Raw genomic sequence first — 19,716 nt, 5'->3', positions numbered from 1 at the left:
CCATAGTAGAGAGGAAAAAAAAAAGTTTTGAAGAGAGAGAGAAAGTCTTCAGATTTCAGGCTCAGGAAGGATCTCACTATATTTAGTTTTTCCCCCACAAAACCAATGTTACTCACCTATCGAGAAGAAGAAAAGCAACCTCGGCGTCCAACTGCAAGCCTTCCCACTCATTGAGTTCTCTCCAGTGCTGGAAAGCTAATCTGAAATTTACATGAGTCCTACTTCTTGCCTTATTGTAAGCTTTCTTTTGTTCCACAAATATCTTCCTATTTTGTTTTTTATCCGCCATCTCGATCTATCTGTCATCGTTCGGCTCAGCTAATGTCCATCCTGCACTGAGCACTCTCTTCTCCACATCATGAGTAGACACGCCCCTTACTGCTGATTGGCTGCAAGTTTGTTTTGGTACTCGGTCAGACTCAGTTTACTAAAGCGTCTTTGAAAAAAATACATACCCCCACCTTTAAAGACCAAATGCATGAATCTGATACACAACTGTTTAACTCTGCTCCAGGTTAACAGATTGACTTATAACCTTCAATGAAAAGTTAAAGTGAACCAGATATTGCTTGTCTTTTCAGTGGACATATGAAGGCAGAGATGAAGAAAAATCCTTCCTGTATGAGATTGTGGCAAATAAACAGAACGGGATTGATGTAGACAAATGGGACTATTTTGCACGGTAAATATTATTTGGCATTTTGTGGGGATGCTGCTATAATCTAGCATCTATTTTAATTTTTTGAGCCAATCACCTTAGTCATAAATGTCATCTGACTAGTGAGTGTAGAGCTGCATGAAATTTGCACCGTGACATCAATGAAAAGAACAATGTCAAATCTTCACTAATGACTAGTGAGCTGTGAAATATTGTTATGATTTGTATGTACTACACAGCAAAATCCCCAGTGTTAATTTAACACTCTGAGTGTGGACACATATAAAAACACTGAAGCAGTGTTAAAAGTAACACTGAAGCAGAGTTGAAGTTAATAAGATAATTAAGAAGTTAATTGAGTTATGATTGACCATTATTGAAGACACCTGATGTTAACAAGCAGTATCACCCAGCGAGAAAATCACAATTTGTGTCACCATTATAGTGGTCAGTGTTTGCTTTAGTTGTGATCCTGACCCTTCAGTTATTTACTTTAGATTTTGTGTGGCTGTGGTAACTCAATCGTAACATACAAATAGACCAGAGCCAAGGCAATCTTATGGCATTGATTGTGGTTTGGACTGATTTGTCATGGAGTGACCTTAATGCCTGAATTCAGGTTTCTTTACTGTGTACTTAAATTAGGTGGATGAAAAGTGATCCAGCATTTCTGGCATAATATAACATGTTTTTAAAAGTTAGTACTACATAATAAAAAAGAGAATTCCTTAGTTTAGACACACAGACATCAAGAATCAGCATGAGCATCACAACAACGGTGACCATCAATAAAGCATGTTGTAGCCAATTAAAACTCATCCATGGCTCCCATCATGCATTGCGGCATGAATAAATTATGAGCTTTTTAGTATCTAGTTTTGTGATGTTCAGAGTAGATCTGTTTATCTGAATATGCTGTTTGTCACCATTGTTGAGATTCATACACTGATTCTTGTTATATCTGTGTGTGCCTAAAATTAAAACTTCTTAATAAAAAAAAATCTGAATCACAGAATCACAAGAGATGCCTACAAAATGTATATAAAACACAGACTCTTTATTTGTGGAATCAAAGCTGTTACAATCAATAAAGATCGATAATAAGAGAAGAACCTGTAAACAAGTTCAGTGATTAAGGTCAAGCAAAACGATTACATTAAAACATAATCATCAACACACAATGATTTTACTCTTGGCTTGACACACAAATCTGAAAATTAAAAAAGTTACAAGCCAAGATCCAAACTAAAGCAAACACTGACCACTATGATGGTGACACACAAATATTTGATTTTCTCATTTGTTGAGTCTGCTTGTTAACATCAGGTGTCTTCAATAATGATCAATCATAACTCAATTAACTTCTTAATTATCTCATTAACTTCAACTCTGCTTCAGTGTTATTTTTAACTCTGCTTCAGTGTTTATATGTGTCCACACTCAGAGTGTTAAATTAACACTGGGGATTTTGCTGGGTAGTGATGTAAAGTCTGATTCTTTTACGTGCAACGGTTCTTTTTGGACAGTTCCGCTCACTGAACTGGATCAAAAAGACAATTCTTTGGTTCCTGATATAATCAAGCAATGATGTCACTACGCATTACTTTTCTAACCACTCATGGCCATGCTGTATCACTGAACCATTCAAATAAAGTAATGTGTGTTAACACATATTGAAACATTCAAATTAAAAGTTATTTGTGCGAATGTGTATAGCTGATTAATGCCTTTCATTCACTTAAGTTAATGGTGTTAGTGGTCACAGTTTCATTCGCGGATCCTTTATCTCAGATACGACTGACTAGTATTGACTAGCCTAAAACTTAGATAAAATTCCTAAAAGTTTGACATATATGGCACACATTACAGACACCGACACACAAGCGCAGATATGTTCTACATGTCTAAAGTGAAGAAATATGAAACCATTGTTATAAACTCCTTGATTCCACTTAAACAACTTAAAATATGATCTGCATGCACAATAAACTGTGCAAAAATTCTGGTTCCCATTTGAAAGGGAACTCCATGCTGCGTCCTCTAGAGGGTGCTTTGGGAATGCTAACAGCATGGCCGGTGTCTGAAGCATGAATTAATTAACAACAAGTAACCTATGAAGTAAGCAAATGAGTGACTGCGGATATAAAATGACACCTGTAGAACACATCATCCTCTTTTTTGTCTTCAACCTTTTGTACGAAACTCATTCTGTTGAAGCCTTCACTCCCCAGAGCTCAGTTATGTGCAGTGATATGAGTTTGAAGGCTCTTTCTTTAGCCTCGCTTACTGCCTTTGACGTTGGGTGTCGCTAGGCTGAGGCCTCCACTCTTGAGCTCAAATTAGGATTTAGTGTGTAGGTTTCCTCTCATTTAAGAGACTCATTCTGCTGAAGCATCAGCTCTCCATAGCTCTGATTGGACAGTGATATTGGTAGGTAGGCTCCTCTTCCTAAGTGAGCCTCTCCAACTGTCTTTAGTGCTGAGTGTTGTTAGGCCTCCTCTCACTCTACAGAGCCGTTATGCTGAGGCCTCCACTCTTGAGAGTTTATCTAAGAGGGTTGAGTGCTAGGCTTCCTCTCGTTTAAGAGAGTCATCCTGCTGAAGCCTCCACTCTTCAGAGCTCCATCATGGGCAGTGTTATGAGTTGTAGGCTCCTTCTTTAAGCCTCACTTATAGCCTCTGGTGCTGAGTGTAGCTAGGTCCCCTCTTGGTTTAGAGAGTCTTTATGCTGAGACCTCCACTCTTAGAACTCCAGACTTGGCGGGTGAGTTAGTCTACACTGTAAAAAAATTTGCCGTTAAATAACAGTAATTTTCTGGCAGCAGGGGCGCCAGTAAAGTACTGTTAATTTACAGCTCTTAACCATTAATTTACCACTCTTATTTTTTAACAGTATGTTACCGTAAATTCTACCATGGAAATTAACTCCACTCCCACTGCTTCAAACAGTTCGAGTTTTTAAACTAGCATTCCTACGATGTTAGTACTATGAACTTATTTCATTTGAGTCCACTGAGAAGGAATATTTCTTACACTTAATGTGCAGTAATAAAGTAACTAAATACATGACTTTTACTCAAATCACTGCAGCTCATTGTCAGCTGTATTACACATGTATGTGCTGAAGTACTTAACACAGAGATCACCACTGTATCAGCGACTCCACATTTACTGCCTTTATATAAAGCAGCAGAAAATCAGAATTTGTGGCTCATCATTGACTGAAGCATCGGCTCTACTCTACAGCACAATGGTGAACAACAAAACTACATTAAACTAAACTATCTCTCTTGTGCAAACACACATTAATACAGTCAAGTTCAGTATTTACTCTCATTATCAGTGTATGACTTTGCCTAATTTTTTTTCTATGGATGTTCACAAATATTTTAGTTAAATTAACTTATTTTTCATTTGGTAAATCTGACGTTTACATTTTACAGTATATTACTGTTTTTCCTTGACTTGACGGCAAAAAACTGTACAAAAACACTTTTTTTTGCTGGCAACCATTAATTTACGGCAAGAAACAGTAGAAAAACAGTTATTTACTGGCAGCAGGGGTGCCAGTAAATAACTGTTTTTCTACAGTTTGTTTCCTGTAAATTAATTACAGTTTATTACTGTTAAATTATGTTTCATTCTGTTTTTTCTTCATCTTAAATCTTTAACCCTTTAAACCCCACAAGAAAATCCTCAGTTTTAAATGAACACTTATAATGTGTGCACACTACAGAGTGTTAGAGTAACACTGAATCAGTGAAGTTAATGAGATAATTCGGTGTTTAATTGATGATTGAGCATTAGTGATAAACACCTGCAGAATCACTGAAGGAAAGAGAAACACAAGAACTACAAATGACTTCAGCCACAGCCTTAGATGAAATCAACTGAATAAAAGAATACATCAAATCTCTCAAGATCTGATTAAACAACTACTAAAACAGCTTCACCAGATTCACATTACTAACCAGACTGACTTTATTTCTGTCAGATGTCTACAGAAGAACTTATGGAGAGTTAAATAGGTTTAGGTGTTTTTTTCACTACCATGATGGAGATCAGTGTTTACTTTAGTTGGGCTCTTGAATGTGACTTTTCAACAACTAAGGTTTTTTTTTTTCATGCTGTAACAATGCGCCTTTGGAACCTGTTATAGCAAAACAAAAGTACACAGAAGAAAAAAAATCTGATATTGTTGTTTATAGATTGACAAGAACAAATACTATTATTTCTGATCTAATCCCGTATCTCTTCTCTTATTGAATATTGATACTACAGCATGAGAAGGAACACTGCTGAGCCATAAGTTATGAAAGACTGTTAAGAAAATGTCACTCATAAAAAAAAACCTTTGCTGAAATTTAGACAGAAATATCAAGAATCAGCGTATGAATCACAACAATGGTGACAATCCACAAAATAAATGAACAGATCAGTTCTGAACATCACAACACATGCTACTAAAACTTAAAACAAATGCAAAATTATAAGCACATAAGAATTCAAGAAAATAAGTGAACAATTCAGGGGCATAATTTATTCATGCCGCAATGCATGCTGGGAATCATGGATGAGTTTTATCCTGTGCTGGTACCCAGCATGCATTGCATCATGAACCTTTTGATTGTCACCATTGTTGAGATTCATATGCTGATTGTTGATTTCTCTCTTTGAGTGTTGTGGGGACTGCTGCCCGAAATACTTTTTAACTAAAACTAGTCGTTAAATCCATAAATACTGGTTATCACACTACTTTTCAATCTTACTAAATTGAAGTGTCATTCACTCAAATATTTCAACACCAAATTAATATTTGATTATTATAGCAACACTTGACTATCAAAATTAATACTGCTGTAACAGATGTACCATAAAGATACAAATACAGCAATAAAACAAAATGTAAAGTGTAAAAGTCAATGGTCAGGAGCCCAACTAAAGCAAACACTGATCTCCACAATGGTGACGCTAAACGAAACAGTAACATTATCATCTAAATCTCTTTAATTCTCAATAAGATCTTTTGATCTCTGTTCTCTGATCTGACAGAAATAAAGTCAGTCTGGTTAGTAATGTGTGAAGTTGGTGAAGCTGTTTGTTGATCGTTTAAATCTTCAGTTGATTTCATCTAAGGCTGTGGCTGAAGTCAGTTGTATTTCATGTGTTTGTCTTGTTATGTTTTTTTTTCTTCAGTGATTCTACTCGTTAACAGCAGCTGTTGATCATTGTCTGAATTCACTCATTAGTGTTCATTCTCTCTGTTAGGTGGACTATATTAGTAAACTCATGTAGGGAATAGTGAATGAGGGTGTAGGGTGTGATTTGAAACACAGCCGCTGAGTATCGACTTTGAACGTTGTTAATTTACGATATATAGCAGCAGGCTACTTCTCGAAAACGATGAATATTACCCACACTGTAAAAAAAATTGCCGTTAAATAACAGTAATTTTCTGGCAGCAGGGGTGCCAGTAAAGTACTGTTAATTTACAGCTCTTAACCATTAATTTACCACTCTTATTTTTTAACAGTATTTTACCGTAAATTCTACCATGGAAATTAACTCCACTCCCACTGCTTCAAACAGTTCGAGTTTTTAAACTAGCATTCCTACGATGTTAGTACTATGAACTTATTTCATTTGAGTCCACTGAGAAGGAATATTTCTTACACTTAATGTGCAGTAATAAAGTAACTAAATACATGACTTTTACTCAAATCACTGCAGCTCATTGTCAGCTGTATTACACATGTATGTGCTGAAGTACTTAACACAGAGATCACCACTGTATCAGCAACTCCACATTTACTGCCTTTATATAAAGCAGCAGAAAATCAGAATTTGTGGCTCATCATTGACTGAAGCACCGGCTCTACTCTACAGCACAATGGTGAACAACAAAACTACATTAAACTAAACGATCTCTCTTGTGCAAACACACATTAATACAGTCAAGTTCAGTATTTACTCTCATTATCAGTGTATGACTTTGCCTAATTTTTTTTCTATGGATGTTCACAAATATTTTAGTTAAATTAACTTTTTTTTCATTTGGTAAATCTGACGTTTACATTTTACAGTATATTACTGTTTTTCCTTGACTTGACGGCAAAAAACTGTAGAAAAACACTTTTTTTTTTGCTGGCAACCATTAATTTACGGCAAGAAACAGTAGAAAAACAGTTATTTACTGGCAGCAGGGGTGCCAGTAAATAACTGTTTTTCTACAGTTTGTTTCCTGTAAATTAATTACAGTTTATTACTGTTAAATTATGTTTCATTCTGTTTTTTCTTCATCTTAAATCTTTAACCCTTTAAACCCCACAAGAAAATCCTCAGTTTTAAATGAACACTTATAATGTGTGCACACTACAGAGTGTTAGAGTAACACTGAATCAGTGAAGTTAATGAGATAATTCGGTGATTAATTGATGATTGAGCATTAGTGATAAACACCTGCAGCATCACTGAAGGAAAGAGAAACACAAGAACTACAAATGACTTCAGCCAGAGCCTTAGATGAAATCAACTGAATAAAAGAATACATCAAATCTCTCAAGATCTGATTAAACAACTACTAAAACAGCTTCACCAGATTCACATTACTAACCAGACTGACTTTATTTCTGTCAGATGTCTACAGAAGAACTTATGGAGAGTTAAATAGGTTTAGGTGTTTTTTTCACTACCATGATGGAGATCAGTGTTTACTTTAGTTGGGCTCTTGAACGTGACTTTTCAACAACTACGTTTTTTTTTTTTTTTTTTCATGCTGTAACAATGCGCCTTTGGAACCTGTTATAGCAAAACAAAAATACACAGAAGAAAAACAATCTGATATTGTTGTTTATAGATTGACAAGAACAAATACTATTATTTCTGATCTAATCCCGTATCTCTTCTCATATTGATACTACAGCATGAGAAGGAACACTGCTGAGCCATAAGTTATGAAAGACTGTTAAGAAAACGTCACTCATAATAAATAAAAAAAAACCTTTGCTGAAATTTAGACAGAAACATCAAGAATCAGCGTATGAATCACAACAATGGTGACAATCCACAAAATAAATGAACAGATCAGTTCTGAACATCACAACACATGCTACTAAAACTTAAAACAAATGCAAAATTATAAGCACATAAGAATTCAAGAAAATAAGTGAACAATTCAGGGGCATAATTTATTCATGCCGCAATGCATGCTGGGAATCATGGATGAGTTTTATCCTGTGCTGGTACCCAGCATGCATTGCATCATGAACCTTTTGATTGTCACCATTGTTGAGATTCATATGCTGATTGTTGATTTCTCTCTTTGAGTGTTGTGGGGACTGCTGCCCGAAATACTTTTTAACTAAAACTAGTCGTTAAATCCATAAATACTGGTTATCAAACTACTTTTCAATCTTACTAAATTGAAGTGTCATTCACTCAAATATTTCAACACCAAATTAATATTTGATTATTATAGCAACACTTTAAGTCAGTCTAGTAGATCATGCCTGTTAGAAACAACCATAATCACTTGACTATCAAAATTAATACTGCTGTAACAGATGCATCATAAAGATACAAATACAGCAATAAAACAAAATGTAAAGTGTAAAAGTCAATGGTCAGGAGCCCAACTAAAGCAAACACTGATCTCCACAATGGTGACGCTAAACGAAACAGTAACATTATCATCTAAATCTCTTTAATTCTCAATAAGATCTTTTGATCTCTGTTCTCTGATCTGACAGAAATAAAGTCAGTCTGGTTAGTAATGTGTGAAGTTGGTGAAGCTGTTTGTTGATCGTTTAAATCTTCAGTTGATTTCATCTAAGGCTGTGGCTGAAGTCAGTTGTATTTCATGTGTTTGTCTTGTTATGTTTTTTTTTCTTCAGTGATTCTACTCGTTAACAGCAGCTGTTGATCATTGTCTGAATTCACTCATTAGTGTTCATTCTCTCTGTCAGGTGGACTATATTAGTAAACTCATGTAGGGAATAGTGAATGAGGGTGTAGGGTGTGATTTGAAACACAGCCGCTGAGTGTCGAATTTGAACGTTGTTATTTTACGATATATAGCAGCAGGCTACTTCTCGAAAACGATGAATATTACCCAGAATGCACTGTTTAAATGAAAAACAGTATTTTACTGTCGAAATTTGGCCGTTTTTTTACAGCGATTTTTAACAGTGTATGATGAGCTGAGCCTGCCGTAAAGCCTAGTGGTTTCACTGGTAGGGAGGCTGTTCCTCAAATCCTGATTGAGGAAACAGTTACCTAGGCACTTCCCAGCAGGCACAGGATGTAGACTCCAACGTCGGTTAGAACGTTGAAATGCATGGCAGTACACATTTTACCAGCTTCACTTATTACTAACCAGTTTGACTTTATTTCTGTCAAATATCTACAGAAGTTATTTTTGAGAATTAACAAAGATTTAGATGTTGATGTTTTATTTGAAAATGTTTGATCACCATTATTGTGATCAGTGTTTGCTTTAGTTGGGTAGTTTGACTCTTGGCTTAGTAACTTTGCGGTTCTTGTGATAGTGTTTACCAAAACACATAATTTGTTATAAAAGGGGCCATGAACAAATATAAGGTAATACCGTTTTAATAATATTATGTTAATGAACAATATTCAAGAAACAATACTTTCTTCTTTCAGACCAGACATTCTGATTTTTTTTTTTTTTTTTTAATGCATTCTGAGAGACAAATCTTTTGAGACACATAGACTTCAATAATCAGTATATGAATCTCAACAATGGTGACATGCAGCAATGCATGCTGGGAGCCACCATAGTATAAAACTCATGGCTCCCAGCATGCATTGCTGTATGAAGCATGTCACCATTGTTGAGATTCATACACTGATTGTTGACAAGACAAAAGATATCATAATTGTTAAGAGCCCAACTAATGGAAACACTAATTACTGTTATGGTGTGTAACTGTTATGTGTTATGGAAATTAAACACATTAGAGTTAAACTCCTGTTAATTTTCAATAAGAGCTTTTGTAGACATCTGACAGAAATAAAGTCAGTCTGGTTAGTAATACGTGAAGTTAGTAATGCTGTTTGTGGAGTTGTTTAATCCTCCTCTGCTAAGATCTTGAGATATGTAATGTACTGCCATACATTTCACCCATTGTTGCTGTGTGGTGCTTATTCCAACCAAAATTCAACATATGTCTGATGTCGGAGTTTGACGTCAAACAAAGTTGGGTTTAGACATCCACCCGACTTTAATTTTCAACCAAAATATGACGACTGACTGACGTTGGATTAGTTGGAGTCACATTGATGTACTGTGCCTGCTGGGTTATCCCTTAGCATGGCGGTGTTGGTATACCGCTCCCAAAGTGCCCTCTAGATGATGCAGCATGGAGTTCCCTTTCGAAAGGGAGCGTCTCAGGTTACACATGTAACCTTGGTTCCCTGAGAATAGGGAACAAGACACTGCATCTCTGTGCCATGCTTCGCCATCATGCCATGTCTCCTCAGACAAAAAAAGAGGATGATGTGTTCTACGGGTGCCCTCTCGCAATCTCTCACTTGCTTACGTCAAGTTCATTGTCGTTATTTAATTCATGCCTCAGACACCGGCAATGCTGACAGTGTTTCCAAAGCGCCCTCTAGAGGACACAGCGTCTCGTTCCCTATTCTCAGGAAACCAAGGTTACATGAGTAACCTGAGACGTTTTTCCATGTTTTAATAAATATCCAGGGCTGTTTAATAAAACAATTCATAAACATATCTCCAGTAGCCTATTTTTTGTTTGTTAAAAAGAAACTTTACGTATCAGTCTTGTTCGAGTCCTTGGTGATAAACACACAGTGCAACTCACTCGTCAGAATCCTCTGTAATCCTCTTCAAAGTTCAACAGTTGGTAAAACTGGCTCACTCGGTTCTTTTTGAGTCAGACATAATACTTCGGCTGCGTGTCCTGCGTCATCAACCGGGAACTAAAGTTTGATTCTGTTTGAATGTGTGAACCAGCTCAACCGGTTACTTCCTGAGAATCAGCTCAAAAGAGCAATTCGTTCAAGAATCGAACATCACTTGTTTGTACTGAAAGCTCAAATTGGACCTTGTCTTATTATCTTGTTACAGTAGGTTAGTGTGAAATAAAGTCACCAGATCAAACACAAACCAGATCCAAACAGACATGAAGTCATTTGTGTCTCAAATTTTATTTCCATACACTTAATTTTGCAGAGACTGTCATCACCTTGGCATTCGAAACAGTTTTGATCACCAGCGTCTGCTGAAGTTTGCTCGAGTCTGTGAAGTGAACGGGAGAAATCACATCTGCTTCAGAGACAAGGTGCCTGATTCAATCATCACACTATTATTTATAACTAAACAGACACATACTGCATATATGGCATGTTAAGTCATTTGGCTCAATGAGACTTCGGTGAGTTTTTATTAAGGTTGAAACAAAACTTTGCAGGACTGTGGCTCTCCAGGACTGACGTTGGCCACCCCAGGTGTATGTGATAAGATTTTAAACTTAAGATGTTAGCCAATATTTTAGAAAAATATTACAGTGGTGTTAAGAGTTAGGTTTTTTTACTCTGCTAATATAGAGAAATAATCAACTTTGATGTTGTGCCTTTTGTTTGAGTTCAGCTTATCAATATTTTAAGTGAGGAAAGACCATTGCATTCACATATAAGATTTATGCTGGTGTTATTAGGCAATTTCTTATAAATCTTCAGTGGCACACCATAGTGGCATGTTAACTCAAAGTGATAGTTCACCCAAAAATGATCATTTTGTCATCATACAATCACCATTTCATGTAGTACTTTATTTATTCTGTGGGACACAAAAATATATTTTCAAGGGGTTTCAGTTCTTTCAGTCCATACAAAGCAGTGAGGTCAAAACAACATTGGTGCCCACTGACTACCATTCCATGGACAAATAAACACTTTAAACTTTTAAATAGTATTTTTTGTGTGTCCAGCTTAATCAGAGGTGGGACTTTCAAGTCACAAGCAAGTCTTTCTTGTGTTTCTCTTTACTTCAGTGATGTTGATTGTTAACAGCAGATGTTCATCACTAATATACAATCATCATTTAATTAGTCACTTCATTATCTCATTAACTTTAACCCTTTGAGGACTTGGATTATGACTTGAAGACTTGCTTGTGACTTGAAAGTCCCACCTCTGAGCTTAATAATAATAATGTTCAGTGTGAGGACTGGATTGTGGGATCTCTAACACACTGATTTCTGTGTGTCTCACAGGAGGCTGATAATGTTTATGACATGTTTCGCACCCGATACACTCTCCATCGCCAGGCCTATCAGCACAAGATCTGCAACATCATCGAAGACATGTGAGTTTCTCTGTTCGTTGTGAAGGGATATCTGTGCATCTGATAGTACAATATTTAACACTGTGGATCACCAATTGCAAAAAAAAATGAAAAGTCTGTATACAAGTTTAAAACACTAACTTGTGTTTCTTTGTTAGGTTTTCAGAAGCTCTATTACGAGCTGATCGTGATCTTCATGAAGGAAAACCTGAAGATATGCTGAAGATTTCTGAAGCCATAAAAACAGCAGAGGACTACAGCAAACTCACAGGTCAGCTGACAACAGATAAAAATAAATAAAATAAACTGAAAGGTAAAAAATTGCATACTACAATATATCTACAGTATATAAACATTTGTAATTATGTGTCTCAGAATATACTTATTAATCTTCTATTCTTCTGTCAGATGAGATCTTTGAGCAGATTTTGTCCTCCACTTCTGATAAACTGAAGGAATCTCGAGACATCTTGAACAAGATCATCAGAAGAAAACTGCCAAAGTTTGTTGGGGAAGCACGACTGACTGAAAATAACATCTCAAAGGTTTGAAAGAAAATGAAATACATTGTTTGACTGTTCGACTGATATTAGCAATATACAAAAGAGTATTTAATACACAAGTACAACACAATCCAGTAACTGTCTGACTCTCTTGAATCAGGAAGAGCTGACAGAAACATGGAAAGCTGCAGTAGAGAAGTACAAACCTACAGACCCCACTGTTTCTCTGAATGCTGATGATTTACCAGTTTATGTAAGTTATACTGCATGTATATACCAAAAACTTAATATCTGCCTTCACTATTTAATCTCTTTTTTACTCAGGTGGTTGATCTGGATCACGGCATGAAGGACAAAAACCCCATTCAAAACGTCTATTTCTACAGCAAGAGGAAACCCAAAGAAGCTTCTGTCATTAAGGATCATCAGGTAAATTCACACTTAAACTTTTATATTTCAGATCACTGCAGAATTTTCCAGATAAGGACTATAAGTAATTCCATAATAAAATAGGTTCCATTCATTCTGTACTTTTGGTAAACAAAATGGACAGTGGCTTTATAATTATAGATAGATATTTTAGAAAACTCATTGTGTGTGTTTTGTCTTGTATTGACAGCTGTCCAGTTTCCTGCCAAAGAGGTTTAATGAAGAGCTGGTTAGAGTTTACTACAGAAGAACTGATGGGAATAAAGAGAAGCAGAAGATGGAGGAGGCTGAGAAGTGCTTTCAGATCTGGTGTGGCTCCAATTTTGGACTCCAGTAATGTGCACATGGTTTATAATACGTGATGTTTCAGACACAACCAGTACTGTGTCTATATTTGTTGTGATACATATTTCCTTCTGTTGTACATTCAATGTTTAATGACTAAACTAAAGGGCAGAGGTGGAGAGTCCAGGGGTCAGAAAGTAAAAGTCCTGCCACATTTTTGCTCCACCCATGAACTCAGCAGCTGATTTCACCAGAGGAGGAAACAAGTCATTCCTTCCAAGTCACAAACTAGTCTCAACTCAAATCCCAAGTCCTCAAAGAGTTAAAGTCAATGAGATAATTAAGTGACTAATTAAATGATGATTGTGCATTGGTGATGAACACCTGCTGTTATTGTGCGTTACAGAGGATCAGATGCTGATGTTTTATTGGTTAAAATTATGCCACCATCATTGAGATCAGTGTTTGCTTCAGTTGGGCTCTTGACCTTTGGTTTCTTATGTTAGATATTTCTCTGTAAAAGTACATGTGCTGTTATAAAACAGTGCGATCTGTGCTTTGCAGAAAACCGTTACTAGCTCCTTTTACATGATGAAGTAATTACTAGGCATCAGCCTGTTTATTTCCAAAACAATTTTATGTATTTATTATTAACAAATGTTCAGTTTTTAAATAACCTACCTTGTGGAACCGTTGGTTTAATCACTATAATGAATACATTTCCTAATGTATGTAATAAATATAAATTTTTTCGAAATCTTTTCCTAATAAGACGCACAGACATCATGGCCCAGCATATGAATCTCAACAATGGTGACAATCAACAAAACACTTCAAGTTGAAGTGCATGCTGGGTAACACCATAGTAAAAACTCTGATTATGCACTGTAGCATGAATAATTATTGTAACCACTGTTGAGGATCATATGATAAGTGCTCATGTCTAAAATCCCGAGCCTGTACAATTTTTTCCCCCAATATTTAAGCATTACAATAATATTTGTTTAATAGGACTTTTTTGTAGTTCAGTAATTGCTGAACATAATTTAACAAACCAAAGAGAGACACCTTCATGAAGTTAATTAAAATGTTTTAGATAAAAAAGGGCAATTAAATTTTCTACTTCAAGCTTTTAATTCAGCAATGTGTTAATGTTTATTACGTAACACAACAGCAAGTGTTTAAAAGCAAATTACTTTGAATTATTAAAAGGGTCAAGAGCCCAACTAAAGCAAACACTGATCTCCATGATGGTGGATTCACCACGATTATGGTGACAAAGTTTTTTTTTTTTTTTTTTTTTTTTCTTCCAGTTGATTTCATCCAAGGCTGTGCTTAAAGTCAATTGTAGTTCTTGTGTTTCTCTTTTCTTCAGTGATGTTGATTGTTAACAGCAGGTGTTCATCTCTAATGCAGAATTATCATTTAATTAGTCACTTAATTATCTCATTGACTTTAACTCTTTGAGGACTTGGGATTTGACTCAAGACTTGTTTGTGACTTGAAAGGAATGACTTGATTCCTCCTCTGATGAAATCAGCTGCTGGGTTCATGGGTGGAACAAAAATATGGCAGGACTTTTACTTTCTGACCCCTGGACTCTCCACCTCTGCTAAATGGACTAACCTTGAATTGGAAAGACTGATTCATGGTTCAGTGAATATAACAATAAACTGTATGATCTTTTGTTTTCTACTTGAAGATATTAAAGAAACTAGTAAAAGGTGTTAGTGATCTAAAATAATTTGATTCAGACATCACTCTGCATGTAGTGAGAGACCTTAAATATTATTCTGTTCCTCTAATTTCCACTCTACCCATTCTTCTAACAGATCCAATAATAAGAACCATACTATCTACTATTTTACTTTAACTATTTGTATTATTTTTCCATGAAGTATTATGTAATGTAAATTATAATTAATCCACATCTTTAACATTTAAATAAAAATTAATGACCTGAAAAATATTGTGTGAAGAATGAAGTAAATTACTCAATTGTTTTCAATTGTTAAATTATTTTGGACACAACATAAACATCAATGATGCTCAAACATGTTTTTAAAGTAGCATTTCACATTAATTCATTCAGCAGATGCTTTTATGTAAAGCATACAAATGAGGGACATCAGAAGTAATTTGTAATTTTGAACATTTCTAAACAGAGCTCTTTAAATGACTTATTCATCTGCAAAGCAAATGCAGATAATATTCCTGTCACTATGTGTATATGCTTCAAAAAAGAATAGGGCCTATATAAAATATCTATTCAATTTAATCTTTCCAACAGTCAAGAATGAGACCGTGATTACATTTTTGGGAGTGACAACCACATTTAAATTGAGGTGTGAGATGATTGTTCTCTGCCTGAGCGTGCGTGTGTCTTTGTGTGTGTGTGAGAGATAGAGAGAGAGAGAGATCCGGATCCACTGGATCCAATTACATTTAAACACTGGATGATTTTCATTGTTTCTGTAAACACTCATCTAAAAAGAATTCAAGAACAGTTTACTATGTGAGAAAATATAATAGAACAAAAAAGTCTACTGAAACATCTACCCAGTTGGGAATGTTATTGTTCTAAGAATGTTTAGAGAACATTATTTGGGCTGGGAATGTTTTCAGCTGCAAGTTTTATTTTAGTTCCCAGAATGTTCTCTAAAAATGTTTATTCATAACATTATAAGAACATTATCCCCTAACATTCTAAATAATATTTAAGTGGGACACTTTCCATTGGACATTGGATGTGAACTCAAATGTTGCTCAGATGTCAAAGTTTGGTTGAAAGTAAAATCCCAACCTTTGCCAACTTCATTAAATAACTCCAAAAACAGTATTTCCAACTTCACTCATTATAAACCAGGTTAACTTTATTTATGTCATACATTTACAAAAGTTCTTATTGAGATTAACAGAGGTATACATGTTGATGTCTAATTAAAATAAATAGTTTGGTTTGATGTCACCATAATGGTGATCAGTGTTAGCTTTAGTTGGGTAATTTGACACTTGCCTTGTCAATGTTTTTATCAATGATTTTCTGACTAAAACTGTTGGGTCTCATGCAGGTGAAGCTCATTCAGTAGGTCTACAGTGGCTAATATGAATTAATAGCATATGTAGATTAGACTTTAGATGCACTCAGTTGATCTGATCAGTCCGTGAGGAAAAGCTTTAACCTCAGCAAATAACCTACATCACATGGTCAACAAAACTAGCTACAACAGCCAAATAAAAAGCAAAGCTACTGCTACTGATGTCAAACCCAACTATTATTTTCAATAAACCATTAACATCTAAACTTATGTTAATCTCAATAAGAACTTTTTTTTAATTTACAGAAATAATTTCAATCTTGTTTATAATGAGTGAAGCTGGTAATGCTGTTTTTGGAGTTATTTACGCTAGAGTTTGACACCAATCAGTGGTTGGGTTTTCACTTTCAACCACCATCTGACTTCTGAGCAATGTCAGTCCACATCTAGTGTGATGGGAAGCTTTATTAGAATGTCAGAGGATAATGTTCTAACAATGTTATCACTAAACATTTTTAGAATGTTTTAAGAGAATGTTATCTTAACTTTTAGCAGAACATTCTGGGAACTAAAATAAAACTTGCCGCTGAAAACATTCTTAGAAAACATGAAAAATTTCTAGGTGGGTACTTGTCTCCCAGCCTTAGGGGGAGCTGTGTTTTATGAGTATTTAATTAAGTGAGTGAGCCCTTCTTCACGTGGGTGGAACTGTTTAATTCAGTTTTATTTTCCTTGTGAAAAGTTAAGAATGTTTTTCACTGTTCTCTGTTACATCCATTATATTTCTTTAATTATATTTCCCATCTGTGTTATTTGAAGACATATATTGCTGTTAAAGATGTTAACTAACATATGTGTGCACTTATTTCGGATATTATTTAATGGGTTGTACCTTCCATGTGGTGGGTTACATTTTTCTGTATATTGTATTGTGTTTAACGTTTATCTAAATATTTTGGGTTTTATTCTATGTATTTGGGATGCATGTGGCATTTAACATTAATTGTCTTTGAGAACCCCCCTGATTTAATGTTTAATATAACACCATCTACAACTATAATGTATTGTTTTATGATTTTGTATGCATTTTTATTTTTGATATTAGTAACTAACAGTTTTATTTTCCTTGTGAAAAGTATCTGATGCAGATAAAGAGCCCAATAAATAATATTCATCGTTGTGAAGACAACGATCTTTGTGTCCTCCTCATTCAATCATCACCCAAACACACGCAGAGCCATTTGGGGGAGCAAGCAGACAAAGAGGGTTATATATATGCTGTATGCTTTTTTTAAGGTTTCATAAAATTATTGGGATGCACATACCCTGCATTTTCATCACTCATCTAAAACATATAAAACGTTTCTACTCATCACACCTTTTTTCACAATTTATGGAGGTTAAAAGAGGCTAACAGCCAAACTGACTTAAAAATGAGGACAAATGCAAACACCAGTGATTCATCGAAAAGGAAAATAAACATTTTAAGTGCTTCACTGCAAGGTTACAGAAGCTCCAGTCAATACAGATATATATATATACACAGCAAAATCCCCAGTGTTAATTTAACACTCTGAGTGTGGACTCATATAAACACTGAAGCAGTGTTAAAAGTAACACTGAAACAGAGTTGAAGTTAATGAGATAATTAAGAAGTTACTTGAGTTATGATTGACCATTATTGAAGACACCTGATGTTAACAAGCAGAATCACCAAACGAGAAAAATCACAATTTGTGCGTCACCATTATAGTGGTCAATGTTTGCTTTAGCTGGGATCTTGGCTTGTAACTTTTTACTTTTTGTGTTTCAAACCAAGAGCAAAAATCATCACGTGTTGATGATTATGTTTTAATGTAATCGTTGTTTGACATGAATCACTGAACTCTTTTACAGTCTTTTTTCAAAGTAAAACTTCCATTATTGATTGTCACAGCTTTGATTCCACAATGAAAAAATCTGTATTTTCTATACCTTTTCTAGGTGTCTCTTGCAAGTGATTCTGATTTTTTATTAAAGAATTCAAATTTTAGGCACACACAGATATCAATAATCAGCGTATGAATCTCAAAAACGGTGACAAACAACATATTCAGATAAACAGACCAACTCTGAACATCACAAAACTAGATACAAAATGAACATAAAAACAGCAAAAATAAAATATAGTTAGAATAAAAAGTTAAAAAGACAGTTCAGCTCATAATTTATTCATGCCGCAATGCATGATGGGAGCCATGGATGAGTTTTTTTTGGCTACAACATGCTTTTTTGATGGTCACCGTTGTTGTGATGCTCACGCTGATTCCTGATGTCTGTGTGTCCAAACAAAAGATTTCTTTTTTTGCGTAGTACTAACTATTAAAAACATGTCATACTATGTCAGAAATGCTGAGTTGCTTACTTTTCTTTTTCACTTAATTTATGTATGCAGTAAAGAAACTTAAACTCAGGCTTTCAGGTCACTCTATAACAAATAGCTCAAACCACAATCAATGGCACACATGATTGCCTTTGCTGTGGTGTGTCTGTATGATATAATTCAGTCACCACAGCCACATAAAATCTAAAGATAATAACTGAAGGGTCAAGATCCCAACTAAAGCAAACACTGACCACTATAATGGTGACACACAAATTGTGATTTTCTCGTTTGGTGATTCTGCTTGTTAACATCAGGTGTCTTCAATAATGGTCAATCATAACTCAATTAACTTCTTAATTATCTCATTAACTTCAACTCTGCTTCAGTGTTACTTTTAACACTGCTTTAGTGTTTATATGAGTCCACACTCAAGAGTGTTAAATTAACACTGGAGATTTTGCTGTGTATATATATATATATATATATATATATATATATATATATATATATATATATATATATATATATATATATATATATATATATATACACTCACCTATAGGATTATTAGGAACACCTGTTCAATTTCTCATTAATGCAATTATCTAATCAACCAATTACATGGCAGTTGGTTCAATGCTTTCAGGTGTGTGATCCTGGTAAAGACAATATTCTGAACTCCAAACTGAATGTCAGAATGGGAAAGAAAGGTGATTTAAGCAATTTTGAGCGTGGTATGGTTGTTGGTGCCAGACGGGCCAGTCTGAGTATTTCACAGTCTGCTCAGTTACTGGGATTTTCACGCACAAACATTTCTAGGGTTTACAGAAAATGGTGAGGAAAGGGAAAAACATCCAGTATGCAGCAGTCCTGTGGGCGAAAATGCCTTGTTGATGCTAGAGGTCAGAGGAGAATGGGACGACTGATTCAAGCTGATAGAAGAGCATCTTTGACTGAAATACCCACTTGTTACAACCGAGGTATGCAGCAAAGAATTTGTAAAGCCACAACACACACAACCTTGAGGCGGATAAGACCCCAACAGGTACCCCTCATCTCCACTAAAAATAGGAAAAAGAGGCTACAATTTGCATGAGCTCACCAAAA

The 19,716-nt window shown here is 35.2% G+C and overlaps 1 protein-coding gene across 1 annotated transcript in view; it reads left to right on the top strand.

Annotated features, from left to right (window-relative positions):
- LOC128027910 (deoxynucleoside triphosphate triphosphohydrolase SAMHD1-like) overlaps positions 1-14,816 on the top strand; it is a 67,692-nt gene extending 52,876 nt beyond the window's left edge. The window contains exons 8-15 of the mRNA XM_052615727.1: positions 582-682; positions 10,877-10,985; positions 11,919-12,010; positions 12,148-12,260; positions 12,398-12,534; positions 12,653-12,745; positions 12,817-12,921; positions 13,112-14,816. Of these exons, the coding sequence (XP_052471687.1) occupies positions 582-682; positions 10,877-10,985; positions 11,919-12,010; positions 12,148-12,260; positions 12,398-12,534; positions 12,653-12,745; positions 12,817-12,921; positions 13,112-13,258 (897 nt within the window). The 3' untranslated portion in view covers positions 13,259-14,816. The remainder of the gene's footprint in view (positions 1-581; positions 683-10,876; positions 10,986-11,918; positions 12,011-12,147; positions 12,261-12,397; positions 12,535-12,652; positions 12,746-12,816; positions 12,922-13,111) is intronic.
- Positions 14,817-19,716: the final 4,900 nt, after the last annotated feature.

Source organism: Carassius gibelio, chromosome A1 (genome assembly GCF_023724105.1).
Source record: "Carassius gibelio isolate Cgi1373 ecotype wild population from Czech Republic chromosome A1, carGib1.2-hapl.c, whole genome shotgun sequence".
In the NCBI taxonomy this organism is placed as follows: domain Eukaryota; kingdom Metazoa; phylum Chordata; class Actinopteri; order Cypriniformes; family Cyprinidae; genus Carassius; species Carassius gibelio.
Note: the sequence above shows the minus strand (reverse complement) of the source record. Positions and strands in the feature narration are given on the sequence as shown.